Below are 23964 nucleotides of genomic sequence, written 5' to 3'. Positions count from 1 at the left end.
CTCTTTAAAGTCAAAGCAAAAGATTTTCTTCTCCTTAAAACATAATATACTATAGTTCAGTGATCTTAGGCTCACTTTTAGGCTGTCAGGAAGAGGATCTTCTATTTGTGCAGCGACTAGTGCACCTTGGCCTAAGTGGTTTGCTTTTATTTCTCCTTCACACATGAAACAGCTGGAGAAGATGGGAAAGTCAGATGGTTGCCCACAGCCTTCAGTGAAGTTGGGGTGGGGAGGGCGTAGCCAGGACCAGAACTGGCCTCTCACCTGCCTCTTCAGCCTTATGAATGGGATCAGAGTTCTTTTAAAGTAACCTAGACAATTACTTTTCCTTTTGTTTTATAGAAAATATGGTTTGTCACTTCTACTATGTTGTTATGACGAGCTTTGCTAATTATGTTTAAGGCTGTGTCCCATGAAGAATTCTGTTTGCCATCTATTGTATATACCTCTGCTCAATCTGTCACACCTCAGGTCTGTTGTTAAGAGTTTTGATTTTGATTCAGAAAGGCTGGTATATCAGGCAGGGCCCATTAAGGAAAAGATAAACCACAGCTATTATTTTCTCAGAGAGAAATTTATGTATGTGACTGGTTAAACAAGCATTAGAGGACTGAAAAGGCAAAAGGGGAATACCGAGAAGGAACTCTGAGAAGTAGCGTGTACCCCTAGGCTGAGGGGACAAAGGGAGAGTTTGGGATTATCAGAATTTAGAAGCCTGAGGGTGGAGCCCTGCTGAGCTGGTTCTTGACCCTTTGAGAAGGGGGCACCAGCCAGCTGGTGCCGGTATTTTGGAGTGGGCGTGAAGAGGCCAGTGCCAAGTGTATAGAAATGAACAGAAACTGGAATCAACAGCCGCTGCTGGGGTAGAGAGCCACTGGTGAGTGACAGCAAGCGAAGGAGCCTATTCCTTCGTCCTCCAGCCTTGCAGCATCCCCTGGTGTCTGCTGCCAGCAGAGCGTAAGGGAGCCAGTGGGCCAAGGAGGGTGGGTTTGTCTGGTTCCAGACCCAGCACCACAAGCAGTGTATGGAAGGGCGGGCTTGGAGCGGAGAGAGAGGTTGGGATTCATGCAGCTCACTGGTCAGAAGCACATAAGCTTACTGGGCCTCACTTCCTCAGTTGTGAATGGGGATGACACTTCCCTGTATACTTGACTAGAATGTTTTGAAGGTTAGATAAGAGGATAGATTTAAAAGCATTTTACACCAAAAAATAAGAGACATTAAGAATCAGTACCTCACAAATACTTGGATTTACTATGCCCTCCCCTACCTTCTTCTGTTCACATCATATTAACTTCTAAGACACCAACTTTTTGAGTCTTCTTGGGAAAATGACCAGGAAGATTGTGTTTTTGCTTTGGTTGGTAAAATACTGAATTGGCAATGGCATGGGTGCAGGATCCTGTGAGGCGTGGGGCGGTGCTTTGAGCGTGTGTCATTGCTGCTGAGAGTGTGCCACCAAGAGGGTGTGTGCAGAGCCGAGCGAGGGCAAGCAGAGGGCCTGGTGTGCGCCTGCCGAGGCTTGTGCAGGGCGGGACCTGCCAGGAAGGCTTTGTTCTGCCTTGTACATGTGTGCAGACTTTGCATCTTATTCCATGATATGCACATACTTGTTTTAATAGAGAAATTCCCATAAATCTTTGAGCACAGTTTGATGTTCTGTATATTCTATAGCCTGTTGTATTATATCCCCTCCCCTCAGGGCTTGCTCAGTTAGAAAGGACCAGGCATGTATCACCGAGATTTTCTCTCCCCACCCCTCCATCATTACTCTGTGCTGGTGGAGAGAAGACTTAGAGGTCTGAGTTGAGAACAGAGAAACTGGCAAATTAAAATCACATAGGAATAGAGAATTACTGTGATACTGTAATTAGAAGTGATAGCTATTTACTGCTGGTAGAAATTTCCTTATTTGCAGTCATCAGAAGTATAAAATAATCTTTGCTGATAACAGTCTACTTTCTACTTAGGTTCTGGGGCCCCATTCTACTGCAAATAGTATCATGGCCTCTTATCAACAACAGAAGACTTCCATTCCTGTTCTTGGTTAGTATTTTTTTCCCCTCCATGTTATTACAGTACTAAGCAGAAAGACTGGCTTTCAATAAGTGTTGAGAAGGTCAGCAGTTTAAGCAGAGATTGGGTGTTGACTACAATTTTCCCTCAATTCTCAGACTACGTGTTTAGTGACATCAGTTTAATGCTTCTAGTGTTGGGAACCTGGAGGGCAGGAAATCCAGCGTGACATGAAACATCTGATGTTTTAAAGAACTGTCCTGACGTAGACTTGTCAGTACAAAGGCGCACACTCATCCAGACAGGCACATCACAAGTTTGAGTCTCAGCAGGTTAATTTACATATACATTTTCAAGATCCTTCTGAGTCATCATTTTTGGCTATTGGCTGTTAAGCATTGCATTTGGGAGACATTTTTATAATCCTTGCTTAAGAGCTGAAGCTTTTTTATTATCTTTAGGATTAATAATAAAACTTGAAAGCAAATCCAAAGACTGTTAGCATTTTATCTGCATTCCTATTTAATTATATCTAGAATATTTTGTTTGTTTGTTTGTTGGGGGATATAATTCTCAATTGGATTACATATCCCTCAAAGTTAAAAGCCAGAACAGCTTTTCTTTTTCAGAGTTGGCTAGAAACATGGTAGATCAGTTTGGTGCCCTTTACGTAGATCAATCAAGCATACCAACCTCTTTTACTTAGAAAAGTTAGTGGTATGTTCTAAAATAATCAGCAGTTTTTACTATTATTACTTGTATTTTCTAGCATGTGACAGGCAACATGCTGAAATTTTTTCATTTAAATGCTGTATTAGCATTTAATGACATTAGAAATAGCCTTTGGGAGTTAATTAAGTTTAACTTTACAGCTTTTGTTGCTACCAAGACTAAATTAACTACCTCCCATCCCAGCTAAGCTGATACATCCAGACAGTAACTACTGTACCCCTAGCTCCCTTTCTTCCTTGAGGCTGGCAAGCTGCTTTTGGTATCAGTCCCAAAACACACACTTTTGAGTTGCTAAAAATTCATCTTAGACCTGAGGCTGTTTGGTAATTGTTTACTTTGTGCTGTGTTCAATCCAGGTGTGATTTCTGTCCCTATTTGCTCCGTTTTCTTCATTGATGGCTGATGCTGGCCTTCAGGTCAAGCCCAGCACCTTTCCCTGGGGTAGTCTAGATGGCTTAATCAAAGAGCACTTCCATTTTCCTATTGAGCCTTGAAGACTCTTACTCCCCAGCTAACAGTAGTAGTCAAGTACACTCACACGTCCTCACAGGTGGGATCAGTGACTTGGTGGGGTGTCTTCTCTGATTTTCATGTTTATGAGGTCACACAGTATTGTGCAGATCAAGTACAAGTCTTGCAAAAATGTCAGATTTCATAAAATGGATTAAATGTTATCAGAAGTGCTTGAATCATAGCTGAGTTGTACTTCTTACAATTAATAACAAAAGAAGTGCTGCAAATGTGAATGATTTGACCATCAAAAGATTAAGAGAAATCCTTAGAAAAATAGATGGAGCCCTCAAATGTTCCTGTGCAAACTACTCTTTGTGCTATAAAATTCACCTGGAAATTCAAGCTGGAAAATGTGAATTGCGTCAAATCCTGCTGTGACAGTTTGTCACAACAATTGCTTTCCTGCCAAAAAGTCAATACTTGACATTTATTCATAATTAAGCCTAGGAATAAAATATAGTTGTAGTTATGCCTATTAAAAAAAGAATACTTCATTTTCATAACTTATTTCTTTTTTAAAGAAAATTTTCATTTTAATCACTATTCAACATGAAATGATAGGCCTTGTTGACTGAATTTATTTAAGTAGCCTTTTCCATATTCATTGTTCTTAAATAAGCAAAACCTCCTGTGGTCTTTTTGTCTGTGTACTGTTTTGTTTGGGAGAGTGGAGAGCAGTAGTTGTATGTGAAATTATAAAATTGATAGGATTAGTAGAGAAAAATCTGGATTGTACTGAAAAGTATGTCAAAGAAAATGACAATTTAATCATCTCTAGCTGTGTGTATGCATACATGTATTTATGTATAATATGAAAATCATGTTTTTAAAAAACATTTTATCTTGAGCACTTTTCTCATATTAAATATTCTTGGAAATAATTTTAATGTTTGTATGACACATTTGCAGATGTACTATTGGAAGTTTATGAATAATTTTGAGAAAAAATATATATACATATTTTCTCATACCTCTCATTGTATATATGATTCCTACTTGGATAAGAGACTCAATAAATCTGAGTGAAATACAGTCTAGGAGTTTTACCTAAGGTGACAATTTTCCCAAACACTCCTCTCCCTTCTCCCCCCCATTTACTTTTTTTTTTTTAAGTAGGGATATTTTTACTGACCAGTGTGTTCACAGAGTTTTTTTTATCATAAGTATTTTCTGCCATTGACTTTATTTACTGAATGCATGTGGCCACATATTTTTTTCTTATAATTGAGGCAAATTTTGCAGAAAGTGAAATATACAGATCTTAGGTATATGGTTTAATAAGAGTTAATAAATCTATATAGCCTCATAACCACTACCACCATCCCCTCTCATTTAAAATTAAGAACATTCTTCCATGTTTAATCACTCAGTGGGCATTTTTCCTTCTACCCTCTCTCATGTGCCCAAAGATGAAATGGAATTCTTCTTGGGGCAGGACTCCAAACTGTTTGCTCTGACCACAAGGTTGCAGTGGGAATAGAAACATTAACTCTGGTTTGGATGGTTTGTCTTGTAGCTGCAAAGCCCAGTCGCCTAGTTTTCACCTAACGTTACTGCCTCAGCTCCCAGCAACAAGGAAGTGTGTCTCTCACAATTTCCTTTTCCTTTCTTCTAGATGCTGACCTTTTTATACCGCCAAAGATTAACAAAAGAACTCAGTGGAAACTGAGCCTTCTGGAGTGACGCTGACCCCTGTTAGGAGGGCTGTGGCAAAGAAGGCCGTTTTCCTCCTCCTCCCCACTCCTCGAGGCCTGGCTGCTAGGACCTGGGAAGAGTGACACGGTGATCTGCCGTAGCATTGCAGAGAGCTGCTCTGTGCAGCACACACGAAGCAATCCTGTTTTATTTTATTTTGCTTATAATTTTAATCATTAGTAAAACTTTAAGCTTTAACTAATATAGCATCATTTTGTAAGGATTACTGTTCTTTATTTAGTGTTGTTTGAGAGCCTATTTCTGGTATTTATGGTAATCAGGAGATAGGGTTTCCTTCCCAGCTGCATGTCTGATTCATATTGGAACCTTACATAAATCACATAAATGATGTGTGCCTGAGTTAACTGGGAATAACGTTTCATAACTTCTACCTCAAAAGTGTGAAGAAAAGTAAAATAATGTTTTTAAAATTATTTTACCTTCCTGGAGGCATTATATATAATCAATATGGCTGTTAGTGCTATTAACGTCTTTGTCAAATTTGATCACTTAAATGACTTCTTCGCCTTGAACTAAAGCAGAATAAAAAGCTAAAAACATCCTTTGAAATTCTAAGTTTTCCTGTGCTGACAGCTGTTGTTATGTAGTATCTTAGCAGGTCACATGCTTCTAGTTTTAACTGTGTGGAGCCTCCTGTCCCTACTGTGTTCGTCGGGACGCTTTTACTGCCTGTGAATTTTCTGCTGGAGTTAGCAGTGTCAGAACAGGAACAGGGGATCATTTCTGAACAGCGTCATGCACGTTTGCTCTGGTGAGCAGTGTGCATCATACGGCATGTGCACTTGAGTTACTCCCATGTCTCCAAATTTTGCTGTTTTGAACTAAAATGTTTTTGCAGTATCTAGGTCATTTATTTTTCTTTATAGTGCTTAACTGACCTCTGTCTTTAGTTATTTTCTTTGGCAGAAATTTCTCTCTTTGGTAAGTCTAGAAAAAGCTCAGTTCCTTTTGACAACAGTTTTGTGGCTGATTTCTTGGATAAAGTTAAAATTTTCTTCCTTGCTTTTAATACCAGATCCAGATCGTCCTTCCTGTACATAAACTAAAAGGAAACACTGCTTTGGATCCTCAGAGAATAGATACACCCAGAATTGTAATTAAAGACTTCCGCTACTATGGCAAAGTGTAAACAGTAGAATTAGAATCTAGGTGTGTTCACTGTATAATTCGACTTTTCTGTGTGTCTGAAATTTTTCACAAAGTAACAGAAAAGAAAGGAGGTATATCCTGCTTGGGAGAAATCTGCTTTTTGACTCCTGCACATAATGGATTTGCTACAATTAAGTGCCCAACATTGAAAGGCCGGTAGTGCTTTGTGACTGCTTTTTGGCATGGGTAAATGACCACGATAACTTATTTGACATTTTATATGTTACAGTGCTTCTGCTGTGGTTAATAGTAAAGGGATCTGTGCTGATGGATTGGAAGTAGAAGTAAATGGGTCTGTTGTTAACAGTGTGATTTGTCATGGATGTTCAGTTTCCTTAAAATAACGTGTTGAAGCAGCAAGGAAGAATTTGCATGAATACAAATTACTGTCATCTCATGCGATCAAAATGGGATTTTGTTCATTTGGAGAAGAAACCGTCAGGAGCAGACCTTCCAAGTTGGAGGTAAAATCGAGGAAGAATTCATGGGGGAAAATGTGTATGGGAAAAGGAGAAACTCCTAGGAGTGATGAATGCTTAATTTTGGGGAAAGATTCCATCAGTTCCAGAACAGAGTATATAATTCTCCCCCTCAGTCTGTGCTCAGCCCCAGAGCCAGGCCGGGCTGCAGTTGGCTGGGGGCCTCCGTGGTTTTTGCTGGCTCCAGTGGGTCCGCTTTGCTCAGATGCACTGGATCCCAAGAGGGAACTTGCAGATTAATAAATTAATTTTCTTCATATACACACACATGCACACATTTGGGAGATTTTTCATAGCCATAGTTGAAGAGGGTGTTTTAAAGAATAAAACTGATGATTCATAGTAATTTAAGGTGACTACAAATTGGGGAAGTCAAATTAGCTTTTTTCCCTCCTCCTGTACTAGCCTATGAACTTACATGCCTCACTAGAAGCACCACCTGGGCAAGTCCTTGAGAGTCTCTGGTTGTCCTTTTCTTGTTGTATTATTAGTAATGGGCTGAGGGGTAACATCTGAGAAGCTGTCTTTTGCTGTGGCTGATACTAAAGCAACCCATGCTGATGAATTGGAAATAGAAGTAAATGTGTCTATTGATAATGGAGTGCCTTTTCATGGCCATTCAGTTTCCTTAAACTAATGTATTGAGGCAGCAAGGAATAATGTGTTAATAGACACAAATATCCAAGAGGTAGACAAGCCAAAGCTCCCGCAGGGATGTTTGGTCCGCTGAAAGCCTGCTCCCGTCCCCATGTCCTCTGCTCCCTGTACCCGGCCTGTGCCTCGGGCCTGTGGCAGGCACTCCACTGTTACTTTACAGGCTGCGGGGTCTCAGGCTTTAAGACCAACAGGTGTCTGCCTGGTATACAGGAAAGAACAAGGCCAAAGCTTCACCCATCTTTGTGTCCCTGGACAAAGACATTGAAACTTAATTCTTGCTGTCTTCCAACACTGTGTGCGCTTTGGGCTAAATTGACTTTCTCAACCTTGTTACTATTAATGTTTGGGGTCATATCCTCCTTTGTTGTGGGGGGCTGTCCTGTGCATTGCAGATCTCTGGCCGCTAACCACTAGATGCCAGTACTACATATCCCCCACTCTGTTATATGAGAACCAAAACTTCTTCAGACATTGTCAGATGTACCCTGGGGGTCAAAATTGCCCTCAGTTGAGAACCGCTGGACTAAGATGACTTCCACATACTTACTACAACTCTTCATATTTTTTTCTATTTTTGTGAGGAGGATCCTTTTTTTCTATAAGGGCAATTGTATAAGGACCAAGTGAGAGAATTCCTAAAAGTGTTTTGAAGGAGATTGCACAGTTGTTCAGCCTTATGTTGGTATTTTTAATTTTAAGATGCAGTATAATGTTTAGTTGTAGGATGGCCTGCAGATTCCTGTCCTTCAGAACCACCTCCCTTGCTCCCCATCAAGACTCTCACCTTTTGGGGTTCACAGACCTTTAAGGGATGTGAAGGTAGTATATTTCCAAATGATTGGTTTTCTCTGTAAATAATTTATTTCATGCATTTAAAAAATGTATTTTCTCATACATGTATTTGTTTTATGCATTTTAAGTATTTGTGTTTTATTTCTTATATTTAAAAATATTAATCTGAGGAGGGGTCTATACATTGTACCACACTGTTAAAGAAATCCAAAAGTTAAGTAACTGAACTTCATCCTGCCCATCCATGAATGTTCATGAGGTGTTGACAGAGTGGTGTGGGTAGAAACTGAGGTGAACGACCTACCTTTGTCTCAGGTCAGTGTCCCCAACTTGTAGCTGATCCCCTGATACTCCAGGGTGAGGCTTACTCATCCTTGCTAAACTGAAAGAACTCCAGATGCCTTCTGGGGCACTGTCTGCTTCCCCACTCCAGCTTGCTGGTACCAGCCAGCCATGCTTACTCACGTGGCTTAGGTCCAGGGTCAGGCATTTAGGTCTTTCATGGCTGTCTGGGCAAACCTGGGGGCTCTGAGGGTGGCTCTGTAGGGCTTCTCCCTGGCAATGGTGGAGATGCCGTAACTCTCCTGTGAGTGCTCGGATCTGTGCCTTTAGGAGTATGTGTGGCTAAGGACCATAGTAAGACTTGGGCTCCTGTACAAGATGTAGACTTCTACAAGATAATTCATGCTAGCTTTTGTGATCACCTCCTGGAAGCTAGACAGTGGTATTTGGGTGTTTATCTCTGATGTTTACATCAGGTGTGTGATGTAGGCATTTGTATTAACTTTAGAGTTAATTCAAGTCACATAGCTAGGTGGTAGCAAAATAGGGTTTCAAACCACAGAATCCAAAGCCCATGTTCTTCCCACTATTTTATGCTGCCTGCTAGTGTTGTTCAGATGCTGAGCTTTGGAGATAGGGCAGAGAATGTATTGGGGAGTATTCTAAAAAGTGTGTGCTCTAACTACAAACTGCCTATAGGAATGCCATAGATTGTGTTGGGCCCCAGAAGGGCCTCCCTGGTTATGTGGGTCTGTATATTCCTTCCAGCTCCTCATCTGGTTTAGAATGACCAGCATAGGGCAGCCTCCCGCAAACCCACACTGGTAGCCTCTTTCCCGAACTCATCCCAAATTCCAACTCTTTATACCATGAAGGCTGATGAAGAATCCGGTGAGGTGAGAGATAAGCAGCTGCTGCTTGGAGTGTCTAGAGAATGACTGTGGCTTGTATCCTCACGACCAGAGTGCTGATAACCCAGGATAAACCTGACCCCGGTTTTAAAAAGGGGAAATCCATATAGCACTTGTTCTCTGAAGAGTTGCCCTTTTGAGAGAGATATGCATACCTTGCTCATAATATGCCAGGTTTCAGAAGCCAGTCACCATGATGGTTTGATAAGAACTGGTATTGAGACATAAGTGACTATTGGGACTAAAAGTACAGTTAGGGCAGGAGTCAGACACCTCTGTTACTCTTCCCAAGCCTTGAGAGTTGCTAATGAAATACAAAGTGTACTCTGCTGCTGTGTGGAGATCAACCCTACAGCATACTTCTCTTGGTGTTCATTGAAAGGGACCTTCTTATATGCCCCAACAGCATTTACTCTATAATCTTACCTTTATCACACTACCTATTCTGAGCAGATTTTAATAATACAGTAGTTCTAACATGGGATATACACAAAATAAGGGACAGAAAAATTTGAGCTAGTTTCTTCCAAGGGTGTTTAAGCAGTCAACATGTAATGCATGACTTTTTTGTCTGTCTCCCCTCTCCTGGCTTTTGTTTTGGCAAATGTGTATTTTAAGGCAGATCCTGCATATATGAAGTTGTTCTCATTAAGTCAGGGAGTAGAGAAGTACTCTGGAGGGTAACATGAGGATTGTTTAATACTATAGGAGTGAACTGTGGGGCAGCTCCCTATGTGCACAATGGGCTCTCACGGAGCAACGTTGATGTGTGGCACCACAGCGACCATGTGTCATCAGTTCAAAAGCACCTTCTGTAGAGGAAGAAAGGCCCATATTCCTCGTACTCAAAGCGTTGGACCCACAGTGGTTGGAAGCCCTGAAGTGATGCCAGGATGGAGCCACCCGTCCACACGGCAGTGTCTCTTTCCGGCAACACATTTACCTGGGGGGTGTCATTGGGACACATGCTGCTCAGTTCCTTCTGCAGACGGTCAGGGAAACCACTTAGCATGGTGCTCCCTCCGCAGAGCAGGATGTTCCCCATGAGGTCCCGTTTGAGGGCGACGTCGCACTTGTTAAGGCAGGACATTGTCTGAGTGTGGAGCCCCAGCTGCATGGATTTGATCAGAGAAGGCTTGAAAAACATTTCTGAGCAGAGGAACCTTTCCTGGCATAGATGTAGCTCTTGTCCATCTGGCAGAGTGTACAGGATCGTATGCTCAGTAGGTGGGAGTTTCTTCTCTTCAGTGGGGTCCAGGGCCACAAAGCAGCATTTCTTCTTGATGTCCTCCACAATGTCCATCTGGTCCTCTGTGAAGTGTTTCCCCAAACTGTTCATCAGGCCCATCAAATAGGCTGTCAGGTCAGATCCCGCATAGTCCAGCCGTCCGGTGATGCTGGGCAAAGGATAGCCCTCGTAGATGGGGACTACATAGGACACGCCGTGGCCAACCTCCACCACCAGGCCGGAGGTCCGTCCGTAGGAGTACATGGACAGGCGGGACTGGTAGGCGATGTGCATTGCAGGAGTGCTGAAGGTTTCAAACAGCATTTCAGCATACTTCTCTCTGTTGGTGTATGGGCTCAGGGGTGGGTCTGAGACCAGCACTGCGTGCTCCTCTGGGGCAATCTTCATCTCTTGGTGGAAGAGATAGTCCCAGATATCCTGCACTGAATCCCAGTCCACGATGATGCCATGTCGCAGAGGATTAATTAGTTTGAGACGAACCCCTGGATTAACAAGCTCCTTCCCCACAAATGTCTCCTTGCGATTGTCCCCAGTTTTGGCGGTCTCCATGTACGGCTTGCCCACTGTTGATGAGATATTATGGGTGGGCTTTGGGAGCCCTGCAAAGCCACATTTACAGTAGCCTGTGCCAAGATCTACAACCACTGCTTTGGTCGCTGGCTTGGACAGCGCCCTGACAACTGTTGACCCAGTAGGTTCTTGTGGCCCTGAGCAGCTGCGGCGGACCCACACGGCCCGCTTAGCTGGGCCATCCTGTAAGGAGGCAGTCTGGAGGCCCTGTGTCTGCAGGGAGGCCTGTCCACCCACCCTCTCGGCAGGCTCCTCCCCTGTGGTCACCACCTGTGGAGCCCCCATGCCGTCAAGAGCCATCCTGCCCTCGGGAAGGTCCTTGGTCCCACCAGCTCCAGGGCCTGAGAGGCTTAAATCAGAGGGCAGTTTGAGAATTTACCCAATGATGACATCACTGATTATGACATAAGCCTGCCACCTGGGGCTTTCTGGATACTGGGAGCCTTTGTCCCATGTTAGGGTAGATTTGGTGTAGTATTTGGAGGTGACTTAATGTTTTTCTAAATTTTGTATTAAACCTGATTTATCCAATCAAATAACACTTACTGAGTGCTTGCTATGTGTAAGGCAGTTGGGAATACAAGGCAGCAGTAGGAAAAACCAACAACAAAAATCTGTGCCCTTGTAGAGTTTACTTTCTAGTCAGCAGGGTCTGGGGAGAGACTGATGATAACCAACATAAATATATGTTAGGAGATGTTAAGGGCAAAAGAAAAAAAGGAGGGCAGGGGGTTGGGGAGGGTGGCCTCCTGAGTGTGCCTGAGCAGGGATCCCTGAGATGGGGACACGTGGGTGAAGACCCGAGGAGGGGAGGGAGGGTGCTATGGGTATAGGAGCAGAAGGTGCAGACGGCTGGGGATGGGCCTGTGACTGATGGCGTCAGCAAAGTACAGTCTGCAGCCTGCTTTTATAAATACGCTGTGCCGAATTGTTTATGTACTGTCTATGGCTGCTTTTATGTTGCAACTGCAGAGTCGAGTCACTGGAACAAAGACTGGCCCATCAGGGTGAAAATAGATATTGACTCTCCGGCTCTCCACTGATAAAGGTTGCCAACCCCCACGTTAGAGAATCCCAAGAAAACCAGTGGGACCGGAGTGGAGAGAGCAAGGAAAAGCACATGAGCTGGGAGAAGAGGGTTGGGGAAGGCGAGCATCTCATGCTGGGCCTCATGGGCCATTGCTAGGACTTTGGCTCTGACTGTGTGAGGCCAGAAGTCAGTAGAGAATTTTGAACAGAGAGCTGATGTCATCTGATTTAGATCTTGGCAGGACCAATTGCTGCTGTCGTGACTGTGCCAAGCACTTCTGTCTTGTCCTTAGGACAACCTGCAGAGCAATTACTTTTGGACACATATTTACTACACTCCTTTGTCTAGTTGTTGGGTCAGCAATAAAATATTAGACCCTGCAGAGTCCCACTGATGCCTACCTCATCCAAGGATATCCAGCCAGCTGTGGCCAAGTTCTCCTGACTACAGTTTCTTCCCAGGGGTGTGCTGTGGGCACATTTTAATGGGACCTGACATGTCTCTGAGGCTGCTCGGCCACCACTTCAGGCTGGGCATGTTGCTAGCACCTGCTATCCTCCGGCTCCCAGAACCCAACCTTATGTTATCAGCCCTGTGCTCTTTATACAAGTGGTGGGCCCTATAGTGGTGGGGTTTCTCCTCTAAGGAGGTTATGGGGTTGCTCTTGGCTCCTTGTAAGGTATGAAAGAAGAAACAGAAGAGGGCTGAGTCCAGTTTCAAGGGCCTTGTTAATGCCTGATGTGCACAGCCAAGTTGTCATCTCAAAAACAAAATCTCAGGTTATTGGTTCAATGGGTAGAGGATGAAGTGGTGTTGAATTCTGAAAGCATAGGGAAGTACTTTTCTTTAGGCATGGCTGCCTGAAAAATAATTGCCTCTGCTATTCCTGGCGTTTGCGTGGCTGACTTAGATCATTTATTTCAAAAGAACTTACATGATAAAACAAGGGTACATTTAATTTAGGATCATCCGTTTTCCTTCTCCTCAACTCTCCTCATGAATTCTGAGAAATCCGCAGCTGCTTAGCTCATTTTCACTGCCCTGGATTCCTGTAAGAGCATGTATTAGTTCCTTATTGCTGCTGTAACAAATTACCACAAAGTAAGGGCTTAAAACATGAAAAGTTACTATATCACAATTCTGGAGGCCAGAAGTCCACAGCCAGTCTTACTGGGTGAAAAATCAGTGTGTCACGGGGCTGCATTCCTCCTGGAGGCTCTAGGGGAGAATCCTTCATCTTCCCCAGTTCCCGGAAGCTGCATACATTCCTTGACTTGTGACCCCTTCCTCCATCTTCAAAGATCTCTCCAACTTCTGCTTCCATTGTTACATTTCCTTGTCAGACTTTGATCCTCCTGTCTGCCTTTTATTAAGACCCTGTGATTACCTTGGGTGCACCCAGATAATCTAGGATAATCTCCTTATCACAAACAACTTAACTCATATCTGTAAAGGCCCTTTTGCCATGAAAAGTAACATTCTCAGGTTCCAGGGATTAAGATGGGGACATTTTGGGGGGCCATTAGTCACTCTCACTTGTGCATCCCACTTCATTAAGACACTCAAAGCCTGACATCCTGTTTCACATTCTCCTCCCCAAGTGCCATGCTATCCCATCCTAGCCCTTTCCATCTTGGAAGCTGGGAGAGGTACTGTGCTAAAGGCCGATCACTCCATCTGGTCTGGAAGACCCACAGGTACAGGGATTCTCAGGGTCCACCCCACATCCTTTAGGCTAAAACCAGTGGCCACTTTGTAGTCCTTTACTTCACCTCTCAGGATTTCACATGCTTGGATGTTCTCCTGTAATGGAAACTTTTTCCCTTAGCTTCCATATTACCTGTTGTGTCTCTTCTGTCCTCTCTGGGTCATCACAGCTGGTTGTATCATTGATGGTAGACTGTAGAGACTGTTGGCAGGCACACTGCACCCCAAACCTCCACTTCCTGGCACATGCAACCCCCCACACTTGTCACTAGCCATCTCCACTTTGTGTGGCCTTGTTGGGGTCTCTGGTGAGGTCCCTCTGGACAGAGATACCCTATACTGCTCAAAAACTGTTTTTGGCTGCATTTTCTCATGGGATCACACCTTCCTCTTCTCCTCTGGCCCAAGACAAAAAATCATGGGATGATCCTACTTGAAAGTAACCCTGAGGCCCTTTGGTTGTTGAAAAAGAAAACTGGAAAGATTAGACCAAGAAGCACATTTCTCTCTGGTTGGCATCTTTGCTTTTAGCTTTGGTTTTTGGGATAGCACCCACCCTTGACCTTTGGAAGAAAGGTGAACCAGGCCCTGTAGTGTTAGCAGCTGTGGAAGTGAAGAAAGCGAATCTAATAAAGAAAAGGCCAGTGTATAGTGTTTCCTCTCATAAATCACCTGGAGTTTTTCTTAAAAATGCAGATTCCTGGATCCCACCTGAGCCTTAACTGAATCTGAATATTTTGAGCCTAGGACTGTTTAGGCCTAGTAATTCACCTCTTCAGTATGGTGACGTTCGAGGGCCCCTGAGTCAGGAACTCCAGCCAAAAAAAAAAATGGTTTCTTGCCAAACAGACACTGCGAGCCTCTTTCCCAAAGCTCAGCCCCCAGTGTGGTGACCCAGGTACTAAGACTGCCCATTTTCCCTCAGAAGGTGGAGATAACTCTACCGAGGGCTCAAATCTGGCTCCAGATCATTTCTTTTTCCTGAGCTCCATATGCCCCGCCTAGGGGCTTCTAGGCAGCTCTAACTCAACATGCCCAAAGTGAACTCTTATCTTCCATTATGCAATTGCTCCTGTCTCTGCGTTCTCTGTTTTTATATGAGGGGGCCCAGCATCCACCTAGTTGCTCAAGACAGAAACCTGGAAGCAGTGGATAAGAATCAAATTGAGGGGGGATATAGCACTATCATAATCCAGATTCAACTAACATTTTGAGTAGTTTGCCAAAGGTCACACAGTTTATAGTAATGAAGCTAGATTTGAACTCAGGTCTTCTGAGACCAGTTCCTTACTCTTCTTCCTACTGTGTACTGTCTTTCCATAAGGAATGGAAGAGTAGTCGTCTTGGGATCCATGAGCATTGCCTTTAAACAGCCCAAGGGTTGTCCCGTGGAAGATCAGCTTGCCCTGCACAACCTCAAAAGTAGACCCAAGACCAATTAATGGATGTCAGTCCAATGTGAGGGCAAGTGTGTTTACTTAGTCGTCCCTACCAGATCAAGTGTCCAGTCCTCAGGTTCTCTGATTTTGTGGTATCACCAGTGGAGCTTGGTGATGCTCATAACTATAATCCTTATAAAATTGTTTCCCAAATAATCCGGTTTTGTAGTGCCCTGTTCCAAGCAACAGTTTGGCAAACAAAAATTCCCATGAGTTCTTCATTAACATTCTTACATGCTCCCCAGCATTTCTTGATCATGTCTTAAAGTCGTTTTTTTTCTTTCCTGTCCTTGTCACCTAATCCCTCAACTACTTCTCTTCTTAATTCTCCCTGGTTATTTGTCTTCCCCTTTTTCTCCCATTGCTTTACCATCAACGCCCTAATCTGTTTTGTTTTGGACTTTGTGTTTTTCCTTTTGAAGGGGATATGGTTTGGAATGGAGGGCCCTACGGGAACCTAATGAATTTATCTGTTCTAGATGACAGGCCATCTTTCTTTGCTTGGGCAAAGGTTAAGAGACTCATCCCTCTCTCTCACTCCCTGCAGGTAATCTAAGGGACCGATGTAACTGTGGTGCTTGAGACTAGAAACGGAGGAGTCAGGGGAGGGCCCCACATGCGAGAGGAAGGGCTCGGATTGGACTGAGCATAGTTGGGAAACCAACCAGTTAGACTGAGTGTTGCCTTCTGAACTTCTCTAGAACCTGTCCCTTCATCTCTTCCCCATATCCCATCTCCAGCTTAGGCCATTTCAAGTATTGCAAGAATTTCTTCAGTGGCTTCCTTCCCAATCTCTTAGTCTTGCCCCTCTACATTATAGCTAAACACAAATCTGAAATTTTCCTAGAAGCCAAATCTGACCACTCCCCTGCTTAACGTCTTCATTAGTTCCCTCTGTTTAATGCATGCTCTACTCCTAGCAGTTGAGGCCCCCCTCGTAGGCTCCATGACCTCTCCAGCCTCATCTGTTTCCCTGAACACCTACCCGGCTGCCTGGCGCTGAGCCTGTGCTCAGGCTGTGCTCTCTGCCTGGGGTGCCTTTCCCTCCTCTTACCAGCTATGTGACAAACACCTACGTATTATTTTTCACTATTTGATTTAAACATCACCTCTTAGAGACCCTGCTGACTCCTCCATCCATTAAGCACTGCCGCCTTTGTGCACCTCTCTTCTCCCTACCACGTCCACCTGTAAACTCTATCCCATCCCTTCTTCTTCCCACCTAGGCTGGGCACTGCTTGTGGCCTGGTTTCTACCATCCATCACTGCAGGCTGCACCAGGCTGGATGCACTACAAACCCCAGTACGTGGGGAATGAAGGGATGAAAGTACTGTCGGGGCCCTCACACACTTAAGGGGACCTGGTGTATTAGAGGTGGATGAACGAGGTTTCAAGTTCAAACACTCCAGGGCTCTTTGCCCTTGGGCAAGTCATTTGAATTCTGAGCCTTGATTTCCTCAGCTGTGCCGGCCTCCCAGGATTCTGTGAAGTGATATTTGTGAATGGCCTGAGCTAAAGAGCCTGGCTCACCGTAGGGTGCAAATATCCTCCTCTCGCCCAAGGAGCAGAGGAGGCCGAGGTGTTAGGTCAGTGAACAGGGGTTAGGAACGGGTCCAAAGGTGCAGGGAGCAGGAACCTCTGCGACCCCACTGTGTGCTTGGCTTTCTGAAACTGTTGGACACCTGCTCTGTCTTGGAGCAAAGAAGAACTAGGCAGGTGGAGGTAGGGGTGACAGAACAAGGGCCCGGCAAAACCGCACCCTCCCTGGGCTGCCAGAATGGACCAGCCCCCAGTGATATCACAATCCGCAGGGGTTGCCAAGGCACTGCTGCAAGTAGATCTTATTTCTCCCTGCGGAGCTCTGGATGTGGATGTGAGAGAGGTGAGCAGCGAAGGCAGATGGGGACGAGGGATAACCTGAGCCCTGTGCCCATGGGCATGACACAGGATGACCCTGGAGAGTCAGGAACACTGCCAGGTCCTAATGCTGGCATCCAGGACACAGGATCGGCTGCTCAGCTGAAGCTGAAGCCCAGGAAGGTGCACAAGATCAAGGCCCTTGTCATCGATCTGGGCTCCCAGTACTGTAAGTGCGGCTATGCTGGAGAGCCGAGGCCCACCTACTTCATCTCCTCCACTGTGGGCAAGCGCTGCTCCGAGGCAGCTGACGCTTGTGGCACCTGCAAGGAGACCTACGTGGGCCACGAGCTGCTCCACGTGGAGGCGCCTCTGAAGCTGATTAACCCACTACAGCACGGCATCGTGGTGGACTGGGACTGTGTCCAGAACATCTGGGAGTACATCTTCCACACGGCCATGAAGATCCTTCCTGAGGAGCACGCTGTGCTGGTCTCCGACCCCCCACTCAGCCCCAGCAGCAACCGGGAGAAGTATGCGGAGCTCATATTTGAGACCTTTGGCATCCCTGCCATGCACGTGACGTCCCAGTCACTGCTCTCCATCTACTCCTATGGCAAGACCTCAGGGCTGGTGGTGGAGAGCGGGCACGGCGTCTCGCATGTGGTGCCCATCTCGGAGGGCGATGTGCTGCCAGGCCTGACCAGCCGCACCGACTATGCCGGGTGCGACCTCACCAACTACCTGCTGCAGCTGCTCAACGAGGCCGGCCACAAGTTCACGGACGACCACCTGCACATCATCGAGCACATCAAGAAGAAGTGCTGCTACTCGGCGCTCATGCCAGAGGAGGAGCGCGGTCTGGCCATGGAGGAGCTGCGTGTGGACTACGAGCTGCCGGATGGCAAGCTCATCACCATCGGTCAGGAGCGCTTCCAGTGCGCCGAGATGCTCTTCAAGCCCACCCTGGTGGGCAGCAGCCAGCCCGGCCTCCCCGCGCTCACGGCTGCCTGCCTGGACCGCTGCCAGGAGGTGGGCTTCAAGGAGGAGATGGCTGCCAACGTGCTGCTCTGTGGTGGCTGCACCATGCTGGACGGCTTTCCCGAGCGCTTCCAGAGGGAGCTGAGCCTCCTCTGCCCCGGGGACAGCCCTGCAGTGCTGGCTGCGCCTGAGAGGAAGACCTCCGTGTGGACCGGCGGCTCCATCCTGGCCTCGCTGCAGGCCTTCCAGCAGCTCTGGGTCAGCAGGGAGGAGTTTGAGGAGCGGGGCAGCGCAGCCATCTACAGCAAGTGCTGAGTGGCGGTGCCCCAGCAGGCAAGGCCCCATGGGCAGGCGGCCACGGGCCACCTGAAACACATTTACAGGATTTCACATAAAATGTAATGCACACAGGCTCTCGTCTAGTGTGATAGCAGAAGGTGGTGGGGAGCTGGGTTTAGGAATATCAGCACCTTTTGCTCTGCTGGGTCAGAAGTAGCAGGCAGGGGTTGGGGGGCCCTCACTGACCCCTCCCTCGCCGCCCCCTTCACGAGGGTGACATCATCTCAGAATCCAGAGTGTAGCTTCCTGTTCCATTATCTCCCTGGAGTTCAAAACCCAATTCATCAAGACTCGCAGGTTGCTCGCTCCCCCGCAGACCAAAGGGGAAGCTGCTTCGGTTCAGAGACCGGCTCGAGTCACATAGCTAAGTAGTGGGTAGGAGACTCGCAACCAGGTGTTTCTGCCCGATGGTCACCTACCCCAGCTTCACCATTGCTTGACTGCCTCGGGCTCCCTCCCTCACCGCTCTTCCTGCCTGTGCTCATCAAAGGGGCAGCCCACAGGTGTGCGTGTCCTGAGTGTGAGGGGCCGTTTCTGCCCATCAGTGGCCCCTCCTCTTGACCCCAGCCCAAATCGCAGCTGTTTTTGCAGAGTCACAAAGCAGAGCCCCTGAATCCAGAGGATGTTGGAGGAACCAGAAGACCCTTTAGAAATCATGTGGTTTTTTTCTCCCTCCCGTGGAGAAGGGGAAACAGAACCAGGAGGGAGGAGGCCATGTCAGTGGGTGAGCCCAGCTCTCCTTTACCAGGTCATGATTATTTCCAGCAGGGCAAAAATGGTTGCTTTAGTTTGGGCTGCTATGACAAAATACCACAGAACAGGTGGATTGGAAATGACAGAAATGTGTTTCTTAGGATTCCAGAGGCTGGAAGTCCAAAATCAGGATTTCAGCAGGTCGGGTTCTGATGAAGGCCCTCTTCTGGGTTGCAGACTGCCGACATCTTGCTGTGTTCTCACCTGGTGGAAGGGATGAGGGATATCTCCAGGGCCTCATACAAAGGCACTGGGCACCTCCCAAAGGTCCCACCTAATACTGTTATGTTGGGCATTAGGTTTTCAACAGATGAATTTGGGGAGGGGGTGCAGAGACAATCATTCAGTCCATTAAGCAATGGTTCCTAATGGTTAGCAACCCTGAAGCACTTACCAAGCATCTGCAATGGGTGAGGCCCAGAGCTGGATACCGAGAATGTCCAGAATGTGGCTCTTCCCTTAGGATCACACACAGCTAGTGGGGGATTCAGAGGAAAGCCATGTTGGTATGGAGACGAGGCTCAAGCCCCGTGTTTCTGGAAGTGAGAAGGTGCAGTTGTGTACTGGAAAGCTGAAGATGGAGAAGGGGTGGGTGTGGTGGCCACTCGGTGGCTTTGGGGTTGAAGGAAAAGCTGTTGAGTCTTGGGGGATTTCAGCTGGTGAATGACTAGAAGAGGGTGGTCCCTGCCTCTGTAACCCCTACCTCTTGATGGGGCACATGACCAGGTGTCAGTGAGATCCAACATTGGTGAGCTGTGTAATATCCTGGGCTACCACATGTTCCCGAACCACCTCTTACCTTAGAGTCCTGACTTGGGGCACTCTGTAAGGCTGCCTCTGTCCTGGGCCCTACAGACTTGGGAAGAGCCCGATTCAGCCTGTCACCTCATGTCTTGCCATCTAGTCCCTCTCCATTGCCCAGAATTCGGCTTCTAGCCTTGAGCTCGAGTCCTCCGGCAGGGCCTTGGTGCTGCGTAGGAACCTGGGCTCTTCCCTTTGGAGAGGGGTTGCAGACTGGAGCCCTGGAGGCTGATGGTGCCAGTAGACACATTTTGTTTGGCCAGCACAGTGTATAAATTTTTTTTTTGAATTTGAATTCTTTTAGTGGGACCTACATTTTTCAGGTTGCCAAAGTCTCTACTAGTCTGGTGTCTTCATACATACCTGCTGCTTAGCCAGCATTCATTTCTACCGCTTGCAACCCAAGAATCCTTGAATAATAGGAACCCTAAGAACCTGATGAGATACAGAGATGAGACGCAGAGGGGAAGGTGAGGTGCTCAAAATCACACAGGCAGTAAGCTAGTGTGGTCCTGAAGATCTCCAGAAATCACACCAGTGTCTACCCACCCCATCTCTTCCTCACTCCCCACATTCTCAGCAACTTCTGTCTCCACAGTCCCAGCTTCCATGCCCTCAATACCTGGGCATCTTCTCCAGAAGCATCCCTTGTGCAGCAGAGGCTGTAAAAGCACTAATCACTTCATCCCTGATGTGAATTTATTTAAGCCAACCAGAGGCACAACAGGAGAGTTAGTCTTGGCAGAAAAATGTGAGTCAGTGACTTCAGCTTAAGATGACGGACTGACCATGTGTGTGTAACCTCCTTCCCCTCCTAAGACTGCTTTAAAGGGACAGTTTACCAAGTCCAGGTTCATGCCACCTGTTGCACAACATGCCAATAAGTTGAGAGACAAGGTGGGGCAAGGAAAGCAACTTTATTTGGAAAGCCAGCAGAACAAGATGAACGACTAATGTCCTAAAAGCACCATAATAACTTAGGGTTGTTTGCAAGGAAAGAATGTTAGGGAAAGGGGGAACAGGAAGAGGAGCAGGTTAGGGAGTGACTGAAGGCTGCAGACACCTGGGCATCAGTGAGGGTCCTAGGAGAGCCTCTGTGTCCTTGGTTAGTGGACTCTTGTCGACCCAGGGCTGGTCACCATGTTGTTAGGACTCCGACAAGGCAATCATTTTTCATACATGTTTCTCTGCCTCCTGGAGGAGGCGAGCTTTGGGGAAGGAACTATTTGCAGAAATCTCAAACTGCAAGCAAGATTCCTTTTGATTATTAGCAAGCCTATGGGCAGGGCTTGCTGATAATGAGCCTAAGCAGAACTGAGCAGAAGCCCTTTCTCTTTTTTTTTTTTTTTTTTGACCCAAAGGTTAAGGCAGCAAAGGAGATAAATACAGTATGAAGGCAGAGATCGACTTTTTCACTCTGTTACAACAGTAGAAGAATATACATGTATAATCCCACTACAAATGAGAAGATGGCAGGGAGAATGCAGAAGGCTAGAGATTTCCGATTCTGGAAGGAAAGTGGACGCAGGGCAGGAAGGCTTCCAGCTGAAGCCTGCAGGGTGCTACCGGTAGAGGAGGGCGACTTCCTCTCCTGCAGAATGAGAAGAGGTTTGGGACTTGGAGATGCCCAAGAGGAGAGGACATGGGAGTGGACTGTGTGAAACAAAATGGGATAGGGGAAGGGATGGTAACCAAGAGTCTCTGCGAATGCAGGTCCCCTTTCCCTCCCCACAGGTAGAGGGGTGAGCAGATGGGCCAGCCTCTGAGTGTGTGTTTCCCATGCAAAAAAAATTGAAGAATTCTCTCCACAAAAGTGGTGCTACTACAGGGAAGACAAGAGCAGCATTTGAAGAGCAGGTGGTGGACCCTACCTGCATCCCCTTGCCTCTTCCACAAAGCAGTAGTTACACCCAGGTCTAGCTAATAATCCCCAGGTGGAACCTACGGTTGACAAACTTCTCTTTCCCCCTCACTCCTTCCCCACAAGGCCCAGCTACTGCATGGGCTTCCCACGTGGCCCAGGACTGACTCCCACTCCAGCCAGAATGGTGGAGCACACGACCTAGGCTGAGCCGATCAGCAGCCATCTGCCTGGCCACAGTGATGGTTGGGGGGTGAGCGTGTGACCTCAGTGCGCCCGTGCTGCGTGAGTTGCAGGCGTTTTGCCTGGAAGGTTGACATGGATGGGTGTGTATGGCCTAGAACTGCTGGGGCAACATTTGTCACCAGAAGGCAGCTCACTTGAAGCTGACCCACCAAGGAGTGCAGAGCTCAGCCCGTGGTCCAAGGTGACCTCCGAATGAAACCTCGGCACCCTCTCCCGTCAGACTTGGCTTCAACTCGCTCAGGTAGAGTGTGCGCTTGCCACTTGCCTCCGAGAGCGTTCTGCTCTTGTTTCCTTCTCAACAATGGTACTCCCCCCGAGAAGTTTGTGTGGGGTACGGGCCAGGGTTGGAGAGGCCTCTTATAATTGAAAAATTAATTTCCCAACAAAAAAGCCACTACACAAGAATTTTTATCAAGGCATTAGAGAATATCAGGTAATGCACTAATGCTGAAATGCAGAAACCTAAGCATGCCTACTGGCCATTGCCCTATATTCTTTAGTTATTTGTCCCCGAGGTTAGACGTGGAGCTCCATAAGGGCAGAAACGTTTGATTTCATCTTTGTTTTCTCAGTGTCCAGGGCAGAGCATGGCACGGTGGTGGTGCCTAGTACATGTCCACTGAAATGACACTCCCTCTCTGTGAGAAGTTGCAAGTACTTTGCCCCATTTTAAAGATGAGGACACTGAGGCTTGGGAGGTTAAGAATCTTGTTCAAGTTCACCCGCCTGTAAATCAGTCTTCTGCTAAATCAGTTTTGTGACTTCAAAATGTCTCTGCCTTTGCATCCTACCTTTCTGCAAAATAACAGTCTCTTTTCCAAGAAAAAAAAAAAAAAAGATGTGTAACAACTGCTTTCAAGTAGTAAACAAATAATGTAATTTCATAACCATCCTAAGATATAAAGTTAGAGTGCCGATCTTTTAGCAAAGAGATGGATTTTGCCTGAGATATCCAGAGACATAAATAAGCAAATATTACAGTGACATCATGTGGTGAAATCCTACTGTAAAGACTGACCAGACCTGCTTAGGCAGCCTGAGCCATCTTCCCCAAGTGGTTATTACTAAGTTTGCCCTGAGAGTTATCTACATATTGTGGGTTTAAACAATTAACTTTATTACAATACAAACTATTAATGCTGTTGTATTTTGATGTAAGGGTTTTTTTTTCCTTTTGGTGGGGGGAATGAGTGGGGGTGATTGATCCAGTATCACATTGGGGAAGAGGGAGTGTGGGGAATTGGTTATGCAGGGAGCTAGCTCTTAATGGCTTGTGAGAGCCCACTGTTAACTATTCAGGAATTTTGCAAGCTAGTTGTCAAACTTTTGGTAGCTCGAAATTGGCTATGGTAGGAGCATTGACCCCCACCACAGAAATTAGCAAGTGTTACAAATCAGGGTCCCCCCCACCTCCCACTCTAACCACAGAGAGCTTGTTTGAGGGAGGAGCAGGGGTGTGTGAGAGAGGGTGTGGGTAGAGGAATCATCTGGGGTGGTAGTGAGTTGCAAAAGTGCAAAAAAAACCCATGTGGATTTCCCCAGCCAGACTTTGAATCAGTAGATCTGGGTCAGCATCTAGGAATCTACAGTTGAAAAGTGCCCCAGGTGATTCTAACGGACGCTCAGTACCAAAGCTGCTCAAAAGAGTGCAGGTCACAAACTAAGCACAATGTAAATATTTAGAAGTCGGTCAGAAGCTCTGGCACAGTGTGGGGCAAGCCCAAGGTTCTCAGTGACTCAGATGCCACTCCTTTGGGTAAGAATGTCTTTCACCATCTACCCAAGCTCATGCCTTCAGGGCACAGCCCGAGTGTCCGTTCCTCCGGGAGTCACTTCCTGATATGCCCAGGCGGGGCGCTCCCTCCCTGTGCTCCTTCACTGCT

General features: G+C 46.4%; 3 protein-coding genes across 5 annotated transcripts in view; 2 read left to right on the top strand and 1 right to left on the bottom strand.

The window, feature by feature from the left end:
• Positions 1 to 5516, top strand: part of ELP1 (elongator acetyltransferase complex subunit 1) — a 51470-nt gene extending 45954 nt beyond the window's left edge. For all 3 annotated transcript variants that reach the window (XM_057498910.1, XM_057498909.1, XM_036903314.2), the window contains exons 36-37: positions 1971 to 2046; positions 4877 to 5516. In XM_057498910.1, the coding sequence (XP_057354893.1) occupies positions 1971 to 2046; positions 4877 to 4944 (144 nt within the window). In that variant the 3' untranslated portion in view covers positions 4945 to 5516. The remainder of the gene's footprint in view (positions 1 to 1970; positions 2047 to 4876) is intronic.
• A 3707-nt stretch (positions 5517 to 9223) lies between these two features.
• On the bottom strand, positions 9224 to 11784 carry ACTL7A (actin like 7A). Its single transcript, XM_036903269.2, has one exon. It carries the CDS (start codon positions 11364 to 11366, stop codon positions 10047 to 10049), a length of 1320 nt encoding a protein of 439 aa, XP_036759164.1. The 5' UTR covers positions 11367 to 11784; the 3' UTR covers positions 9224 to 10046.
• A 4848-nt stretch (positions 11785 to 16632) lies between these two features.
• Positions 16633 to 18415, top strand: ACTL7B (actin like 7B). Its single transcript, XM_036903268.2, has one exon. It carries the CDS (start codon positions 17143 to 17145, stop codon positions 18394 to 18396), a length of 1254 nt encoding a protein of 417 aa, XP_036759163.2. The 5' UTR covers positions 16633 to 17142; the 3' UTR covers positions 18397 to 18415.
• The last annotated feature ends 5549 nt before the right edge of the window (positions 18416 to 23964 follow it).

This window comes from Manis pentadactyla, chromosome 3, assembly GCF_030020395.1.
Source record: "Manis pentadactyla isolate mManPen7 chromosome 3, mManPen7.hap1, whole genome shotgun sequence".
NCBI classification, from domain to species: Eukaryota; Metazoa; Chordata; class Mammalia; order Pholidota; family Manidae; genus Manis; species Manis pentadactyla.
Note: the sequence above shows the minus strand (reverse complement) of the source record. Positions and strands in the feature narration are given on the sequence as shown.